This window comes from Tachypleus tridentatus, chromosome 7 (genome assembly GCF_004210375.1).
Source record: "Tachypleus tridentatus isolate NWPU-2018 chromosome 7, ASM421037v1, whole genome shotgun sequence".
NCBI classification, from domain to species: domain Eukaryota; kingdom Metazoa; phylum Arthropoda; class Merostomata; order Xiphosura; family Limulidae; genus Tachypleus; species Tachypleus tridentatus.
In genome coordinates, this window is record NC_134831.1 from 55,776,547 (window position 1) to 55,797,576 (window position 21,030).

At 34.5% G+C, this 21,030-nt stretch overlaps 1 protein-coding gene across 4 annotated transcripts in view; it reads right to left on the minus strand.

The window, feature by feature from the left end:
- LOC143255703 (uncharacterized) overlaps positions 1-21,030 on the minus strand; it is a 150,315-nt gene that overhangs the window by 51,725 nt on the left and 77,560 nt on the right. For 3 of the 4 annotated variants that reach the window (XM_076511776.1, XM_076511777.1, XM_076511778.1), the window contains 3 exons: positions 17,214-17,298; positions 15,949-16,031; positions 14,943-15,051 (listed from right to left, as the gene is read on the minus strand). In XM_076511776.1, coding sequence (XP_076367891.1) covers positions 14,943-15,051; positions 15,949-16,031; positions 17,214-17,298 — 277 coding nt within the window. Of the gene's footprint in view, positions 1-10,154; positions 10,480-14,942; positions 15,052-15,948; positions 16,032-17,213; positions 17,299-21,030 lie in introns of those variants that run through there. The other variant, XM_076511779.1, reaches the window with a different exon arrangement.

Genomic DNA, 21,030 nt, shown 5'->3' on the forward strand with positions numbered 1-21,030 from the left:
AGACAAATTTTTGTGTTTTATATATACTGGTTTCAGATTACTTACTTTATATAATATGACTATTATTTAATCCTAACTATTCATAAATAGATGTTCTCTTTAATATCTTAATCAGACTATTCCTACCTACTACAGGGTGAGCCATAAGTCCCTACCCATCCATATGTTATTGTCATATTCAATTATGCATGTATTATAAATTTGTTTCTTTTTTTCAAAAAAATATGGCCAATGTAAGCCCATTTACACTTGAAGAGCGTATTGTGACATAATATTATGCAGCGAGAATGAAGGACAGCACACAGATACACTGGATACATAAGATATATGGATGGGTAGGGACTTACAGGCCACCCTGTACAGATGCAATATGTAACTACAACAACACAAACTGCAGTCTGCATAGGGAAATGGAAAAAATTCCCTGACTTTTCAGAATCACACTGTCATTTTCAAGGCCATAATTTACTGATTTGAAGAGTACACTAATTTTATAAAACTTTCAACAACAACTATCGGAAGCATTCTATAAATATTACTTACATATAAAAAGATAAAATGTTAACTGCTTAACTTCCCCCACCTCTGTATTCTTCATACCTTGTATCATACAGGTACATGTTACCAAAACTAAATGCTTTGGAAACCAATTAGCATGGCATAAGTACTGACATCCAACCATAATGTAATAAATCTGCAAATCCCTAGATTAGTGATTTACACCTTGACTACTAAAAAAAAACATTCATTCAGTCAAAACTAAAAGGGAGAATATAAAATAAGCAGTTAAAAGAAATTATAATTTTACAAAATTGCATATTACTAAATAAGGTAGTACCACATACTTCATCATTTATCCCTTAATTATACTTCAACTTTTTCTGACTTCAGTTTAATAACAAATTATAAAGTCTTGCTTCTTTCTCCCAAATACTGTGCTTCCAACAAAGCTAAGAAACTTCTCTAGTGTGTTATCAAAACCAAATATTATTTTTTATTCACATAGAAATCCTATATTTATAAAGAAATTTCAAGAATATGCAGCACTGATGCTACTATTTTATTCTTGTGAACTATTCAATCAGACAAGCTGTTTAAAATACTAAAAAATTAAATGTGAAGCTAAATATATCTTTCAATTTACCACTTGTCACTAAATTATATCAATTTTTTGGGAGATTCCACCCCTGACCAGTAAGCAGCCCTGGACAAGGACCTAATAAAAAATAGTGTTTTGAATTGTCTTTTACTCATCCAGTATTCATATAGTTTTTGTCCTTGAAGGTGAGAGTGGGCAGTTGAACACCCTCAACACATGTCAGTAATTGCTTAATACTTTAATTACACTCTATGTTTAAATGTTTACTCAGTTTAGTGCTGCAATTATAGCTAAAGAAAGAGCTCTATAAAAACTGGATACCTTGTGGGTAATAAAACCTATCAACATGGTGTTCAGCCTCTAAATTTTAGTTAACACTATTTAAAACAATATTTGTTCTGAATACTTTATTTATGGATAGAAAACTTTTCTGTATATCAGTAATCATAGAGCATGTTTACAAGTAAAATGGTGATTTTTTAAAAATAATTTGATTAGTTTTAGACCCAAAACAAAACTAAGAAAAACACAAAAGATAAAATGATATGAAAAACATATCACAATACTGTATTTACAGTCCTGGTTGCCCATAAAATCAGATGTTCCCAAAAATATTTTGTAGTGGGATCCAAAATGTTACTCGACAAATCCCTACCTATATCGATCACTGTATAATAAAGGGTGCCCGATTAATTATAAACTGGCTAGCTGTCTCTAACGGCAAACATTTGCCAATTTTATGCACGGCGATTAAATTTATGACTTATATTCTACTAACTTGCTGCCATGCGAATTCTCTCTCTCTCTTTATAAACGCCCCCCCCCCAGTGACACAGTGGTGTCTGCGGACTTACAAAAAAACCGGGTTTCGATACTCGTGGTGGGCAGAGCACAGATAACCCATTGAGTAGTTTTGTGCTTAATTCTAAACAAACAAACTTTATAAATGAATTTTAAACAATAATTGATGAAGAATTTAAGATAGTTTGATTTGGGTTTCGCGCAAAGCTGAAAGAGGGCCACCTGCGCTAACACAGTGGCGTATTTAGGTAGGGGCTATAGGGAGCTCAGCCCCAGGGCCCATGGTCTTAATGAGGGCCCGCTACTAATTACATGGGATGTAGGACCCACAGAAATTATTAGTCCCTGGATCCACATAACCTCAAATCCACCACTGCGCGCTAGCCTTCCCTAATTTAATAGTGAAAGACCAGAGGGAAGGCAACTAGTCATCACCACCCAGTGCCAACTGTTGGACTACGTTTTACCAACAACCATCACACTATAACACCCCTAAGGCTAAATGGGCAACCATGTTTGGTCGGACGGAGATTCGAACCCGCGACCCTTAGACTGTGAGTCGAGTGTCCTAAACCCTTGGCCATGCCGGGCCGAAATTAGGCTAAAAACGTTGTTAATTATCTTGAAGATTTAATTAGAAGAACTCAAAATTCTGAAGCATATGTAAAAACGGCTCGTTTGGGTTGAGAAATTTTTTTACGCAGAGGAGCGAACAACGTTTCGACCTTCTTCGGTCATCGTCAGGTTTACGTCCATGTTCTTTATCCTATTAGAGTCTAGTAATTAGCGCAAAAAAACAACAAAAACTTTATAGAGCTGTTGGTGGTACGTTATAGCAATAACTGTTAAATACCAATGCTCGATTACGAGTAGCCCACTTGGACTTTAGAGACGGCTAGCGGAAATAGTCCTCTAGTAGCTTTGCACAAAATTATACAAACAATAATAACATCCTTTAAAAAAATTTAAGCTATTAGATTTCCGCCACATTAAACGATAATATTATCATTCCAACAATAGTCACTTGACACTTTTTCGGAGGTAATATGTTTAAAGTCTGCTGCATAAAGTGCTTCCTATTTCATAAGTCACATTTTTTTGGAGAATATATTTCGCGAAACTCAGACCAACACAATCGTTCAGTTTGTTGTCAATAAAAACGGGACTCTTCCATGACCTCATGATAAAAAAAACAAACATCGGTACTGATTGCAATATTTTCAGTAATGAGGTACTTTTGCACAAAATTCCATGATTTTCCGCACTGTTAATGATATTTACGCGATTTATTGTTTGACCTCTACGATATATTACAACTAACTGCCAATAATTTGTAAGAATTAATATATATAACAAAATAATACTTAACTCTATACTTCAATAATAGTTTTAAAATATTTTAAATTCAATATAAAAAGTAACAAGTCACATACGTTATTACATAAACATTCTATTACACCTGCATTATTCGATCTTTCTCTTTAATAAGCCAGTAAGCCTAAACAGATTACTAATTTCCTCTTCCAGTGCTCATATTTCTATATATAAGTTGCGAAATAAAATTTCTGAAATGCTAGACTTCATACAGACAAACTAGCTCCACCTGCCATTTCTTCAGCTAGTAACGATGTCATGTTGATATGACAGTGCGTGTTGCATCACGATTCTGCTTAGTTTAGCTGCATAATAAATTGCAAGTCATGGTTTTAACATGGAAGCGAATGTTTTTTTACGCTGTTGATTTTGACAAGTTAAATAGAGAATGTCCTTCATCAGAATTTTCCATATTTTAATACTTGCATCGATTCCAAAAATTCTCTTCTCATTTACACGCTTTGTTAGTGTACATGTTTCAAAATCTCACACAGTGAACTCAACACTTTACTAAACACTCATATAATTAATTTTAGCCTTTTTTATATTGCAAGATTATACTGTAAAGTTGAAGACTGTTATGGATGACGTCATGTACAAGTGACTATGGAATCAGTTTACGTATATTATTTTCCGCATAACACATACTGATAAAAACTTTTATTTTAATCTACAAAGGTCAAATGGGCAACAACTGCCTAGTTCTGTGCGAGTCCTGGAGTGCTGATCTACTGATGGAACTTCTTTCGAAATGTTGTTCCTATCCACTTGTCGTACTTTTGTAGAGTAATTTTGGGATTATTTACTTTTATCATATTTTACAAAAACTAGGTCTGTCAAATGGTAAAAATATTCTGTAGCTATGGTAAGTACAAAGGTTTGCCTGTGAAACACAGAATACAAGTGTATATTTACGTCCCACAGAATCCCATATTTATTCATATTTCTGAAAACAGAAAGTACATAAGGTTTCATCCTCACATCGCGTAATTTCACAAAACTCCCCCCTAATTTGATATATTTCCGTTGGTTTATTTCATAATATGCCACAAAGTTCATATTGCAAAATACTAAAAAATTTTCGCTAAGTACTTATGATAAAATTATATCTGATACACAATGGACTACCTGCGCTCAGCCCATCACAAGTATCGAAACCCGGTTCCTAGCAATGTGAGTCTGCAGACATTACGCCATGCCACTGGGGGGAGGGGTGTCACTAAATACTACGATAAAGTTGTAAAACAAAATCCAGTCGTTTTCCTGGCTAAATATCAGATTAAGCAACTATTAATGAATAATTAAAAGGCTGATCATACAAGCTATTAACCCATAAAGTGATTCACGTACTATTGGTTACAATCAAACTACAATTGTTTGCACTATACATCAACTATACTACGTATTGGTTGAGATTTTGATTGTTTTTATTAGACATGAGATTACAGACTACTCAATATTATTTCAATATCTGGAAATGAAAAAAAACTATTGTGTTTATGACACCAACAATGTGATGAAAATACACATTATCAAAAATTCAAGTCACTGTTACACCTTCATACCGAAATTTCGGTAGTTATAAAAATAACAAGAAATAATAAAACCTGCCCACGTGGGAGGTAGAATACATTACACCATAACGATCTCTGAAGATACTGGCCACCTTAGTACAATTCAGATACTTCACAACTTTTCACAAAATTGTGAATTAACTCTGAATTTATAGTTTCTATAGTGCAAGAAATGGATCAGCAGAAATAATATGCATATTATGGCATCTGTCTCAAAATGTCAACGTTAACTTTTGTTGTTAGTTGGAAGGATAATGTGTTGGAGTGAAATTCCAGAGAAAAAAAAGTTTTTCTTTGCTTCATATAAAATAATACAGTGGTGGTATGTACTACATACGTAGAAGTGGGTGTACAAACTGTTGTCTTACATTTTCATGAAAATCTTACAATCCACTTCATATATGACCCTGTACGTCACTTACAGTTCACTCAAAAAATTATGGAAAATATGTTAGCTTGTAAGCATCAACAATCCGGTTACATAAATGTGACTGTTTAAGTTTATTGCGACTACTATAGTTAGTTACTTTTCAGAAGCGATAGTTTATGGCAAATTTGTTTACATAACTGTTTAGGAATCATATGTTGTGATGTTCATTAGTTATGGTTTGAGGATTGTTATGTTATTGTTTTGATACAGAACCATTGCATAATATCTAGTACTGTGTGAAATGTTATAGACCTCCATCGGGGTATAAATGTGTGTTAGAAATTTCATTTGATAGATAGATTTAGACTGCGTGATTGCGAGTTTAGCCATAAAGAACGTATAGCGACGAGTTGTTAAAACAGAATTACTTCAGATTGTATTGTAATAACAGAAGAGAGAATATTTATTTTTTCTTGTCAAAATGTGTTGTAAAGTAACTGAACCAACTTGTGTAGAATTTGACGAAAAAGAAACGATCATTTAAAGCTTTAGATACAACTGTGATAGCCACAGCGTAAAGAACATTTGTATATATGTTTATTTTATATATATATTATTTTAAAACAAATGGGCCGTGTGCTGTTCGTTTCTTGTCGAAATTTATTTTCAACAAGTCACAGCCACCTGGCCCGGCACGGCCGTGTGGTTAAGGCGCTCAACTCGTAATCTTTCGAATTCCGTCACACCAAACATGCTCACCCTTTCAGCCGTAGGGGCGTTATAATGTGATGGTCAATCCCATTAGTTGGTAAAAGAGTAACCCAAGAGCTGGCAGAAGGTGGTGAAGACTAGCTGCCTTCCCTCTAGTCTTAAAATGCTAAATTAGGGACGGCTAGCGCTGATAGACCTCATGTAGCTCTTAGCGAAATTCAAAATAAACCATACCAATCCAGAGGTCAATGTTCGAAACTGTGTTCTTACCTCAACCCACCCATTTTCAAGCTTTTGGATAAAATTTAGTGAGCCACACCTTCTTGGTGACTTTCTACATACCTCTGAGCTCAACTGATCCACTCAAGATTAACCAGCATAACTAGTACTCTAGCAATTTGAACAAAGAGGTAGGTAGAGCATGAATCTCTGGAGGGCAGGAAAGCGCTTGATATGGAACAGAGGACTTCTTTGAGTCAATCAGGGTTCTTCCGTTCTCACCCAGGCCTGACATAGCTAGATGGTTAAGTCACTCGACTCGTAATCTGAGGGTTGCAGGTTCGAATCCTCGCCACGCCAAACATGTTTGTCCTTTCAACCGTGGGGGCGTTATAATGTGCGGTCAATCCCACTATTCGTTGGTAAAAGAGTAGCCTAAGAGTTGGCGGTGGGTAGTGATAACTAGCTGCCTTCCCTCTAGTCTTACACTGCTAAATTAGAGACGGCTAGCAGAGATAGCCCTCGTGTAGCTTTGCGTAAAATTAAAAACAAACCCACACCTATTGTAAATCAGGCCCATACACGAAAAGTAACAGATTCTATAAATGCTTTCTACGGCAAAGGAGTGAAATGGCCTTACAGATCGAACATATGGTCATTTTTTAAAAATTTCTGTTGTATTCATAAACACTAAAAATTATCAACATAAAATACTAAACTTGTTCATTTCAGCCCTTTTTGAAAACGTAAGATATCGCCTACACCTGTCATGGGGAAAGGTTTTTCCTCAGATAATTCACTCACAACTCAAACTTTGCCTGTGCATAAAAACAAAGTGGTTTTGATATACATTTTAGAATAGTACTCAACCAATTAAAAACACGTGTGTGGAACTTAAAAATAAACATACTAAGGAGGTTGAAGCTAATGGATGTATATCAGAATTCCAGCGAAAGAGGGCGACATAGCTAACTCTAAAACATAATACACTGTTAAACACATGATTACAGTTAAGCCCATTAATTCGTTGATTTTCAAGCAAAGCTATTCAAGAACTATGTACGCTAGCCGTTCATAATTCAGAAGTGACAGACTATAGGGAAGGCAGCTAGTCAATACCATGCATCGCCAACTACTGGGCTACTCTTTACCAACGAAAAATGGGACTGACCATCACATTATAGCGTCTCCACTGTTGAAAGAGCGAGCATTTTCTATGAGGAGATTTAAATATACTAGTCAAGCACCCTAACCACTAGGACGTACCATGTCAAGTCTATTTGACAAGCCGGCACGTGATGTAATTTTGACCACAATGATCTGTTCCACTACGGTCGAAAGCACTGTTAAACTATTTCGTTATACGAACGCATTAAAGAATATCGTGTGCTTTCTTTGGGTGGTATTCGCTTTTAAATTGTTATTTTTACGCAGTTTTCTTTCTTGAGTGTCAGTCTAAAAACGACCACTCATTCTTGTAGTCAAACAACGATTCAATAACAGTTTTCAATATTCTTTTCTAAAGCTGTTTTGTTCACAAACTACAAAACGAGTTATCTGCGCTCTCTCCATCACAGAGAAGCTCTCTCGCTCCGCAAACTCACGGCAGGCCGTTTTCAGCACTACGGATCAGCTTATATACCATTCACCGTTAAGTCTTGCTGTTTAATTTTATTACTCTAATAAATAAGGAGAACGTTTCGGCAAATTTCATCAATATTTTGACAAAATATTTAAAACGTTCTGGTTGTTTTTAAGCTGATACTCGGTGTTGGAAATCCGAAAAACAACACGTTTTTATAAGGACATTTTTTTCAATGAAATTACTTGGTTTATTGTCTTCACTGCTGACACACTTGCCATAAACACCATACGCACAACATGTTATTATAAATATCATATTTTGACATTTCAACCAATCAGAGTTACACTTGGTCCTAGCTTTCATTAAACCACATAAACCAACTCGCATCAGGTACGATAATCAAGATATTTATCCATTATCACTAATTTTTCAATAAACAGAATTGTATAAAACCGTCAAGTAACTTAACCTAGCCTGCTTGGTCCTTTTTGAAACAAAGTTGCGTAAGAGTTCTGACATAATAAATAAATAATTAATTATAGAAATGGAATTCACAAAAACACCCATTAATATTTTTCATTATTATGAATTACAAGTTGTGGATATGTATCAAGCTTTTATAAATATATTTGTATGAGTTGCTTGCAATAGTTTGAAGCTGATGAGAGTGAAGATTTTCACAAAATCAGGTTCTTATGTAAAAGATATAAAAATCAAATTGCAATTTTCGTGTGATATATAAATCAAGTAAAACGTGATATATACATATATTTTTGACCTTTGTACTTCGCTTCAAAATCTTACAGTGATATATCCAGGAGCTTCAGTGTATTAAAAACCATGTTTACAGTGGTACACAGTTTTCAATACTTCTTCACAGTTTATATGAGTAGCGAACTACCTTGCAAATATCTTTAACTGGATTTGAAATATTTATGGGCAGCACACAATAGGAATGGCGACCATAAGCTTACCGAAGGCCTAAATTTTACACAAATAAAGTTCACATTAAAATATTTCTAAAACAAGAACTCGGCTCTTTCGATGTCAAACAGTGGTAAAATATGAATCTTGTAACGAACTGCAACCCTACACTCAACGATTTGTGTGTTTAAGTTATCGACTAAACTTTAAAATGTTATAAGCAAATACCATTAAGTTCACCACTGCAGGGCTTTCTAAACTTGTCATAAACCGTTTTCCTTATAGGGCCCACATTTTAGATTCCAGTTGTTGCTGTGTGCCATCACCGTCTTTGCCGAAACGTGATTGCGAACGAATCAAACGCAAGCTTTCAGCGTCCACATGCATGTGTTGATCACATGACATTACGATAGTCAACACTTCGTGAATCACGCCAAAACTTCAGCATAATAGAGCTCTTCCTAAATATAGGACTTGAAACTGCTTGTTGGAAGGAAACAGGTCAAAAATGTGAATCATGTAAGAGAGTAATGTAACTTAACTATATCAACACGTAGAAATAAACACCAAAAAAGTGGTTCAACTTAGTTTGTTCTGAATTTCGTACAAAGCTACACGAGGGCTATCTGCGCTAGCCGTCCCTAATTTAGCAGTGTAAGGCAAGAGGAAAGGCAGCTAGTCATCACCACTCACTGCCAACTCTTAGGCTGCTCTTTTACCAACGAATAGTGAGATTGACCGTCACGTTATAACATCACACGGCTGAAAGGGCGAGCATGGTTGGTGCGACGAGTCGGATGCCTAACCACCTGGCCATGCCGGGCTTAGCTAAAGTAATTCGGTTAAATGTATATTGAGAATAACATTATTTTCAAATATAATGTTTACTTTACTGCCTATGGATATAAACATTTATTATAATGCTTTACACGTGTTCAAGAACTTACAGGACTGAGATATCAAAATATTGCTTTTTGTAGGTTCCAATTCTGGGTTTCTGAAAATGACGTCAGTTGTTCAGAACTATTAATCGGTAAAGCACACTCTTTAACTGAAACTAGTCGAAAAAGTTTTAAACTGTCAAGCGCTAAATTATAACAGTATCTTAAAATCCTATTACGGTACAAAAAAAACAAACTGTAAAATACAGTATCTTAAAATCCTATTACGGTACAAAAAAAACAAACTGTAAAATACAGTATCTTAAAATCCTATTACGGTACAAAAAAAAAAATACAGTATCTTAAAATCAAACTGTAAAATACAGTATCTTAAAATCCTATTACGGTACAAAAAAAAACAAACTGTAAAATACAGTATCTTAAAATCCTATTACGGTACAAAAAAAAACAAACTGTAAAATACAGTATCTTAAAATCCTATTACGGTACAAAAAAAAACAAACTGTAAAATCCATCATACTTGACTAATTACTAGTACCTACGACTTTTGTGGTAATATTTCAACTGTGAATTTATTTCTACCATACTGACTTACTTGTGTTATTGTGAAACATAGCTATCAGCGTCAACCAGAAACGCCGTCTAGAAATATATTAAAACAGCAGGAGAACTCCATGAAAAATAGTCCACAATGGCCACATATTCCTTTCTCAAATTCGCCATACCCAGATATATGACACTGAGCTCACATATTAAAATTATGCCCTGTTATTAATAAAATATCAAACGACCGGACATAATTATGAAAGCCACTATACATCTGAAGAAACACGGCAACCGTGCGTAACTATGAAAGACACTACGCCCACAAGCGGCCATGTCAGGGAACTAGCAGCCTACACATTTAACAACACTGCTTTACCTCGACAGGGACAACTTTATATTTACAAATATATCTTGGCTCGCTTGGCTAAACACCAAGATAATTTGTCTTTAGCGCTAGAATGATTCTGGGAGTGAAATATACCTTTACCTCCCTCCCAACTACTACTATTATCTTGAACATTAAATTATATCACTCAAGTAACTGGGCTTCACACACAAACAAAATACACGAGTATTTCTTGTTTGCTCACAAGGCCAAAGTTCTTGAAAGACTTCAGCGGCAAACAAGAATCAACATGCACCGTTCTTCTTTTTCTATGTGAACAGTAACATTAACACTACAAAACTAAAGACATTTCAATAAACATACATAATTTTGTGACTTTAAATTATCAATATATCAGCAGTGTGTCATACTCAAACTTTACTTACGATTCAGTAAGAACGAAATGAACAAAATGGTTATAATCTTTACTTAAAAGCGTATTAAAATATTATATTTTTGATAATTATGTAACAAAACTAGAAAGAAATATGGTTATATAATAACACTGCTCTTTACTTTATAACGATACAAACTGTTACAAGCTCGTATTTAACTAGCTGCTTACAATAGTTTTCGGGAAGTTATGTATCGAAACTATAATACGCTACACAGATTTTAAAATTCGATTTTGTTTGACATGAAAATTCCCAAGTCAATGTTAGTACTTGAAACTAATGTATTAAATGGGTCATATAAACCTATGTTTTATAGACTAAGTCAGATTTAGTCTTCTACTTGGTCACTAAATACTGGTTTTGTTGGAACTCAAATCTACTACACGATTTTTAGAAACGGGTTTTGTCTGAACTTTAACCCATTAAATGAAAACTAAAACTTTATCTTGGTAGCGAATCTAACATGCTACACGGAGAATCACTATGCTTTTGTCAGAAATAAGAAAAATTTCGTTTTTCAACACAAAACCAGTCGAGATACTGGGCCAATATGTGGATATTATTTCTTTTTGTTTGACTTTCAACAGAGAGAGCACGATTACTAAACAATTATCATGTGGAAACTCTCATCCACTGCATGAATAATATGTGTTATTTCAGTCTCAATCCACCATATGGATAATTAATACAATTCAACTAAACGTCATTTATGAGAAGTCTAATCAACTACATGAATTTTGAGCAATAATTTTGTTTACTAACCACCTATGTTGGAACTTAGTTTAACTGCAAACGCCTGTTATCACATACATCCTAGTATATCACAATAGTAAATACTGGCTCTGTTAACACTTATGCATGAAGAATACATCTACGTTAAACACATTTCAAGAACAAGAAGTTAATTGTCAGTGTTTTTGTACAAAATTACATCATAAACATTTCCTTTACTGGTTACATTTGTTAAAATTATTAGCAGTCGTAATGTGATGTAATGGCATACAAACCATTGAAATATATATCACACCTCGGGACACAACTATTTACTATCGCACTAAACATCAACTTTAACAATAACAAATCTTAATATAATTAACTTCATAAATAATAAATTAACTTATTTATAGAATACTTTACTAATGCCAAAAGCATATATTTAAACAGAGCTTAATCAGTGCAGTATTTAAGTTTCATCTATTTTTTTTACGTAGATCAACATATACTCTGCATATAACATGTCTCATATAGATGACTTATTAAGTTTACGATATCTGCTTCTGAACGGTCAATTGCCTAGAAAGAATTCGATATGGACAATGATGCTTTTGCGTTTGTCTTCATCAGGTCAAACGTCAGACCAACGATTGTTCACATCTAATTCTTTCCAGGCAGATTATCCGTTCACATTCACAGAATTAATCAACTATTACGTACGAAATCTATTAAAGAATTATTAGATTCACGTTCTTTAATTAAAAAGTACCTTCAACACTTGCAGTCTCCAGTTAATGTAGTACGCTCAGATGTCAAACAAAAAACACGAACTACATCCAGCGTGTACACAGTGTAAACGGTCGAACAGTCCTCCAGTAACTGTTCCTCTTACAGAGGAAATACATATAAACTCGGTTGAAGGTAACCTTCACGCAGAGCCAGACAGGTTTTGTTTACCCCTAACCCCCCCTCTTCCTCTGCATAAATCATTCTTATAGCCGCCGGTTACAACCATGCATGGACGCCATACTGCAATCTTCCCCATACATGGAGCCTCTATTACTCACATACTTCGGCCATACAAATAAAACTGAAGTAATGGCGCTGAGGTGGTTATGAGGGCTTGAAATAATATGATAAATGTGTATTGCATCTTCTATGCAACTGAATTGAGGGCATTTCATATGAGTCCATAGAACTACACGCACTTAAGCAGAAATACAGAAGAATTGTAAAAATTATCGACTAACGTAACGAAAAAATAGTTAATACAATTTATCTTACACCACAACTATATTTCATAGTCAACACAACATGTACTTCTAATATTCATTCTAACAACTAAGCTTAAGTGAAAGATAAAAGCTATGTCCTAAATTATGTTTAATATTCAAAAAGAGCGAGCGATATGATGCAACCCCCCCATTCACTAAGGTGGAATATGCATGATCTAAAATCCAAAATAGGCTATCTGAATGATTATAATCCTTTGTTGTACGACTAAGACCGTCTGGAGAACTGAAAACAGAGTGTACGCCACATGACAAAGGTTCATCTGAACAATAAACACCGTAGACATCACGTGACATAGGATATCTGAAGAACTAAGAGTGGAGATCTTTATCTTACACGAACAGGGTCACCTTAAAAACAGCTATGTACACGCTATATTACCTCATTTTAGAAACCAACTATAAAAACAGAAGATGTGGAATCCACTGCGTAAAATTAAAACTGACTGAAAATATTTTTTTTTAGAAGATCAATCAAGATTAGGTTTCAAGAGAAGGAAATGTAGAAAACAGTTTCACTTTTAACAGCCACTTCACGAAAAGAAAGTTCACTCTTTGTGTCAACAACAATATACCATAGAGAACACAGAACCCAGAACATCTCATAAAACGATTTTAATCTGAAAAATAAACAAGATTACTTTTACGACAACGACTAGACTATTATCTGCTTCTCTACCCAAAATCCCTATAAACCCACATTATACGTAAAGAATAATTAACTGATACAGGGTTATCAGTAAAAATTCATTACACTTACAGATGAATAACACGGTTCTGGGATATGTATGTGAAGTGTAACATATAGGAAAAACATTTTGGTGAGAAACAAATATAATCTGGCCTTTTATACTGATTACTTTATTATCAACGTCTGACATGTCTTATTATTCTCAGTAACGACATCTTTAATCATTTATTAATAATACACAAGCTTTTGTTAGACGATTCTGTACTAATTTTGTTCATTAATTAAAAATAAAATAACACATATTAAAATGTTTCATTTTAGTACGTTGATATATATACATATAAAAAACTAACAAAAGTTGAATTACGGGAATCAAAAACTGGCATACATATATTTTACGTCAGTGTAAAGTAATAGTGTACTCACGATTAACGAATAATTTAAATACATTTTTTTAAAATAATGTTAATAAAGTGATAGTCTACAAAATAAATACTACATATATGTAAAGGTAGCTACGGTTGTTTTGGATTGTTTTATAGTTAGTTAGTACTTTTAAAGAATCAAGAGGCAAGAATGGAGATAGGTAGTTAAATTCGAACTAATATACACAGACACACACAAAAGACGGGAACATGATATATTATAACAGATACAAGTATGTCATTAATAAACAAACTTACAATGTAATAGTTTCTGCTTCACAGATTACTACAAATGGTTTGCTTCAAAGCTAAGCCAGACTGCTACACAATCTAAATAAACCATTACTAAATAACAATATTTGTACATTATCAAATATAATTATCATCATAGTTTCTATGCATTACAAATACATTAACAAATCCTCGTCGTTGAGGTCTTATTAACTGACATGTTAACGTTCACTTCATTCATCTCACTACATTATAATGCCAATGAACTAAAAAAATATAAAGTTCACATTGTTAGTACTACTTACTTCTATAAACCATGAAAAAACTGATATCGGTTCACGTCAGAAATTTAAGGGCATGCATATTATGGAATAATAAAACGGAAGCCACCATCATTCTTATATACACAAAAATCTAATTTGAACGTTATAGTTACTCTTACAGTTTGCTCATATGTTACATTATTCTATGTAGCTCTTGTCTAATGAACACATAACATTTACAGTCACACTTCGGTCAGTAACATTTAAGTCTATAATGGCTGCACTTGTATTACCACTGTTTCTGATAGATAAGTCGGCAATGAGTGGTCTAGTGATACTGAAAACAGTAATTTTTACATGAAATATAACAGTATTAAATTAGTGTCATACGTCATCAACATTAAATAAACATTACGTCTTTATTACAAAATGTGACACTACCTTTTTCGATGCTAGCAAGAGGACGGGGCTTCTTAGAGATGGCGGCAGTTGTGAAGCGACTGTTGCTAACACTACAACCAACCTGACTGCGGGTCCGGGTGTAATGTCCCTGAAACGGCAAAACCTTCCAGTAAAGCAGCAATTTATGTTAGAACGATACTATTTCTGATTAGCTATTGATCTCATCGGAGGAAAAGAAACTGCGGGGAGGGAAATACTGGCAAAATGGTATATATGTGTCGGATATGGTGGAAATACTAAATTGTTTGAGACTGAACAACGATTATAAAGTTCTATATGCTTTCCGTTGAAGTTCTGGTAATGGTTGTTGTTTATCTCAAAATGTCTGCGTGATCACACGAGAATAACGAGATTTTAACACTGACCAACGCAGTAGAGAATTTGTATCATTAAAAGTCAGCGCTAGGCAACAACTACAAAGTTGTTTTCGCTTATAGCGTGTCAGCGTCATAGTGCAGTTTGTGAGAGGTTACCATGGTGAATAGAGAGAGTTATGTGAGATGAAGATCGCTCAAGTACAAACAACATCTCACCACCTATTGCGACTCTTGTCGTTCGCTACTGCGCATCCACATCACTGGTTTATACACGGCCCCCAAATCTTATCTGCCGCTTACAAATTAAACGCGAATTTTAATTTCCTGTGACGCCGTGTTGTTTACACCTGTGCTACTTATGCGTGGGTCTAACGATGGAATTCGAAATCTCTCTTTGTGCAGCTACATACAGAACTGCGGTAGGGCAGAAAACTGAAAGATATATAAAGTTCCTATTTCTTCTTTTTCTTTTAACATTCTCTGCAGTGTTTTACCCACGCATTTACGAGTGTAGAGAGGTAACATAATTAAGTAAATGCTTTTAATACATAAAGTAAAATAATAAGAAAACTTCCCAAGAGCAATTCTAAAAATAACTGATCGATTTTTGACGAAACTAAGCCATATTACAAGAAACAAATTTCTTGATAACATTTGTAGTGACCTACCGTATTATGTTGGTTATTTTGAGTACAAGCTCGTCTTCTGGGAGTAATGCCAACGTTTTCACCTTTCAAAATCGACTCCACAACTAGAACGCAATGAAAAATATCTATTAGTGTCTACTGAAGATACCAAAATAACCATATAACACCTTTCCACGTCACGTGCGTTTTTTGTATTATACTGATATCAGTAAGGATTTGTAACGAGTAATGAAATATTTAATGTCAACATAAGTAAATTATTTGAAAAGAACAAAAGTAATTAGTAACCAGAGAGATGAGCAGTGGTATGACAATATTTCATCACAATAAGCTAAAGGTGTTGAAATACGTCATAGCTTAACGTTCTCCACAAATCAGCGTTAGTTTTGCACGCAATAAGTCAAGAGTCTAGTGGTAATTGTTTCTGGTCGAGTACTGAAGTTTTTCATCTTTCCAAAATAATTGCAAAATATATTTTTACAGGTCCGAGCTAACTGTAGGCCTGACGTTTCACAAGTACTCATAAATCATACCTTAATATATTTCCAATATTTGTAGGTCAGATTTCCAAGTTCCTGTAAAAATACTGATAGAGTACTACAACTAATCATAAATGAAGTTACATATATTCTTAATATATTAGGGTAGTACAACTAGTATTCAACCGAATTTTATAGAAAATACTTTACAACTTCCAGCTATTATGATATTCAACTACCACTAAATCAAAAATTAATCTAAATATTGTAGAACCTATTAAGTTTATTCGTTTAACAACAACAAAAAATAGTCCAAACAAATTATCTTAGCTATATATTTTTTTAAAATTCACTACTCGAGTAATTTTAGTCAAAGAATAATTGTTGAGTACCCAACTCACAGTGAAAACTACGTTTATGCGATTTGTTAAAATATGCATTGTTGTGTACAGTATAACTTACCTTTTTATAATTATATTGAAGTACAGTTAATAATATAACAAGTTTCAAGCAAAGTATTACAATATAATTACAAAAAGATAATTTTATGCGAGTGAAAGATTTGAATTATCATTGAAAACAAAATTATTTACTTGCTAAATATTTAAAAAATACTGAACAATACTTTCATATACTAGTTAATCCACGTCATTATGTAAGTGGTAAATAAAATCCTTACTTATTTTTTACTCTTTATCTAAAGTAACAAACAATTTCTTACTACCATCACTCATAACATTATTTTATACAAATGACAAAAAAATGTCACTCAAAAGTGACCTTAAACAAAAAATAATCAATCCTCACTTCCTTCACCAATCAGTTTGATTTGTACTAGACAAGGGTCTTCACTGTGCTCTTCTAATACAGTATCATCCGTCAGGGTCAATTCCTGCAAGATTAAATAATGCTTCAAAATTATAATGACGAAAGACTGGATACTGACAGTTATTACACTCTGCATCTAATTGAAAGACACTTAAATAATGTAGCAAAGTAGTTCAATTATACTTCAGTATTAATAATAGAAAAGTACTGAGTAAAAACGGGTTTCCAACAAAACCTAGGCCAGGCATGGCCAGGTGGTTTAGGCACTTGACTCGTAATCTGAGGGTCACGGGTTCGAGTCCCCGTCACAACAAACACGCTTGCCCTTTCAGCGTTATAACGTGACAATCAATCCCACTATTCGTTGGTAAAAGAGTAACCCGAGAGTGGGTGGTAGGTGGTGATGACAAACTGCCTTCCCCTCTAGTCTTACACTGCTAAATTAGGGACGGCTAGCGCAGATAGCCCTCGTGTAGCTCTGCACGAAATTCAAAACAAACTAAACTAAACCAACAAAATAAAACATCAGCGAAATAAAAATTGATTTGTCGTTTAACGAAAAAAAGCTACTTTGTCATAAACTGATAAAAACAATTACCAAACCGCAACAACGACTGAGAGTACGTAAACACTTACTAAAATGCGCTACATCAAATTTTTGTCTGTAAACCCCCAAAACACTAACATTTCTGAACAAGGCTTGCAATAACTATTTCATAACACAAAAAACATTCTATTCATTCACACATAACTTGTATAATAACGAAAGACGTCATCGCTTACTTGCAACGACGTAGTTCGTCCTATAGAGTGTGTGTGTGTGTGTTCTTATAGAAAAGCCACATCGGGCTATCTGCTGAGTCCACTGAGGAGAATCGAATCCCTAATTTTAGCGTTGTAATTCTGTAGACTTACCGCTGTACCAGCGGGGAACTCGTCTTATAGATAGACACATGTACTATTTCAAATCTTTGTATATACTAAGAACTTGGATTTCTTGGTCACAGAGGTCTGCGCTATCTTAAATTTTCGTTTGTCGCTGCCTCAAGATTGCCAAGATCATAAGATATGTTATCTTGACATTTACCACATTCAGTTCGTATATCTCACAACGATTAAATTCAAAATACAAAACTTTTTTTTAGTAATGACTATTTAAGCCATTATTTCTTAAAAAGAAAGTCGAAACTTGAACAAAATACTTAAATTCCCATAACAGCTTACAAAGTGCGCGTGCTTAGCTCTTTAGCATGGGTTGTCTCCAAGCCGAAAATCGTTTGTTACTGCATTGTTTTAGTTATATATTTGATTTCAGCTTCAAATGAAGTGGCATAAAACTAATTTAAGTTTTTATGTGTGTGTGTGTTAAAGATTTATTTTCTCTTTTCACCACTAATAAGTTGGGCCACTGTATAATACCGAAAAATGAATTCTATGAAATGCCATAACATTATTCCCATACCTAAATTAATTAAAAACTCCCATAGATATTATAGTCTCTTTACCACTGTAAGAAGCCTAATGGTATTTCTTTGGTTTGCTGACTCAAGCTGTGCTGATGAGCCTTGAATAGGCGAAACTGTAGTCCACAGCAAAGAATACGGTCAATCAAGGGAGGCATTAGGCTTCTAATTCACACTCTCTTTACAGTTTCAGTTCTGTTGAAAAAGCATGAAAATCTATAACACACACAGATTAAACAGTTGGTCTGTCGTATAACAATGAATTCGACGAAATTTCACGGCATTATTCACACACTTAAATTAATTTAAGTTAATGTACAGTGAAGTAATAAGGACTCAACAACACACAGATATCTATCAAGTTGTCAAGTTTTACCGATTATTTTAAGCCTTAAGTTGTAGTTCGTCGAATTGTTACGCATACTTAAGTTTGATGTTGTGAGAGTATTGATTTAAACTTATTACTAGCAGTTTTAGTTTGGTTTGTTTTGAATTTCGCGCAAAGCTACAAGAGGACCATCTGCACTAGCCATCTCTAATTTAGTAACAGACTAGAGGGAAGGCAGCTGGTCAAAACTACCCACAGCCGACATTTTTACCAACAAACAGTGGGATTGACCATCACTGATAAATTCCTCATCGTTAAAAGAGCGTGATCGGTGTGACGGAGAAGGGGTGCAACGAAAACTTTCCAAAGTTTAAGGTGAGGGTGCTACTAGTTAAAGATTGGAAAATACTGGCTTAAGTGAATTATTTTTAGTCACTTTAGACAGTAATGTGATAGTTATTTCAAATTAAAATTATACATAAATTACATACTTGAAATTTAAAACTTTAGTATACTCAAGTTAGTAAAAACATCTTTCATCTAATATAAGCATTTAAGGTTTACAATATCTTGTTGGTCATTTAAAAATAACTAATGTAGAAACAAAAAACAACTATAGAATATGATACCAAAACATGAAGAACAATACCTATTTCATATCCAGAGATAAAAGAAATTCCTTAAATATAACCCAAAATAGGCTTAATGTTAACATTAGTCTAATTAGGAGAATCCACTAGCTTATTGTATTGTCACTCAATACGTAACGTTATGTAATAAACCTTATTTAAGTTATAAATTAAATATTTACTTTTATACAAACCAGCAAGCATTTCTGCCCTACTAAAAATTACGTGTAACTTTGGTACTTATCTGTCATATTTTAAGCGACATGAGCGTAGTTAAACTTATTCAACGATAAAGTAGGCCTGCAGGCTAAATAAACCTAACTTAACACAATGAAACCGATATCGATTGTAATTTAAATTGCCTCACATTTATTTTTTATTCAAATCATAACTAAGCATTTTACATAAATGAAAATTATTTATTTTATGTAACAAATTTGATTAGCCTGCCCAAGTTATAACCTAAATTTGGTTGGCATGGAAATATCTATCTTAATTTTATAAGCCTGCTTCTTGTTAAATATGAGCAAACTATACTCTTCAAAACAAGAAACGCAAAAGGGATATTTTTTTTTATTTTAAAGAGAAATATATGTAATAACGCTACAAGCTCAGAGTATGTGATGTTACACGTGTTAAGGCACTGATTGTCAGACCAAAATGACAATAAAAGTTGTGTACTTTGAAAACGGAGTAAAACATCGGATTTTTCGCCAAAACGCATTCGTGTCCAATAAATTTGTTTGAGAGATCTGCATGTTCTGCAAGTGCAACATGTGAAAAATCCCTATAAAAGTGACGGGTTCTCGGTTTCCATAGCTCAGTGTTAAGCCACCGACACGCAATACAGTTACGCCAAGACTGACTGAAGCACAATGCAACAATGCCATTGGTCACTTGGAAGCAGGCGAATCTCCATCAGATGTTGCCAGAGCTGTGAATGTCCACCCAAGCACCATCACAAGGGTATGGAATCGTCACCAACAACATGGATCAACTCGTGACCGTCCACGATCTGGCAGACCTCGTGTGACCACGCCCCACAAGATCGCTACATCCGGTTACATCACCTTCGGGATAGGACCACCACTGCGACGTCTACTGCCTCAACCATACCAGGGCTGCGTAGGATTTCCGATCAGACCGTACGCAACCGTCTACGAGATGCAGGAATCCGACCTCGACGTCCAGTCAGAGGCGTCATCCTTACCCAGCAACATCGTCAAGCACGGCTGCAGTGGACTCGGGCACATCGGGTATGGCCTCATCGACGATGGAGGCATGTTTGGTTCAGCGATGAATCACGTTTTATGCTTCGTAGGCAGGATGGAAAGACCCGTGTTCACCGTCGCCAAGGTGAACGTTTTGCAGCAAAC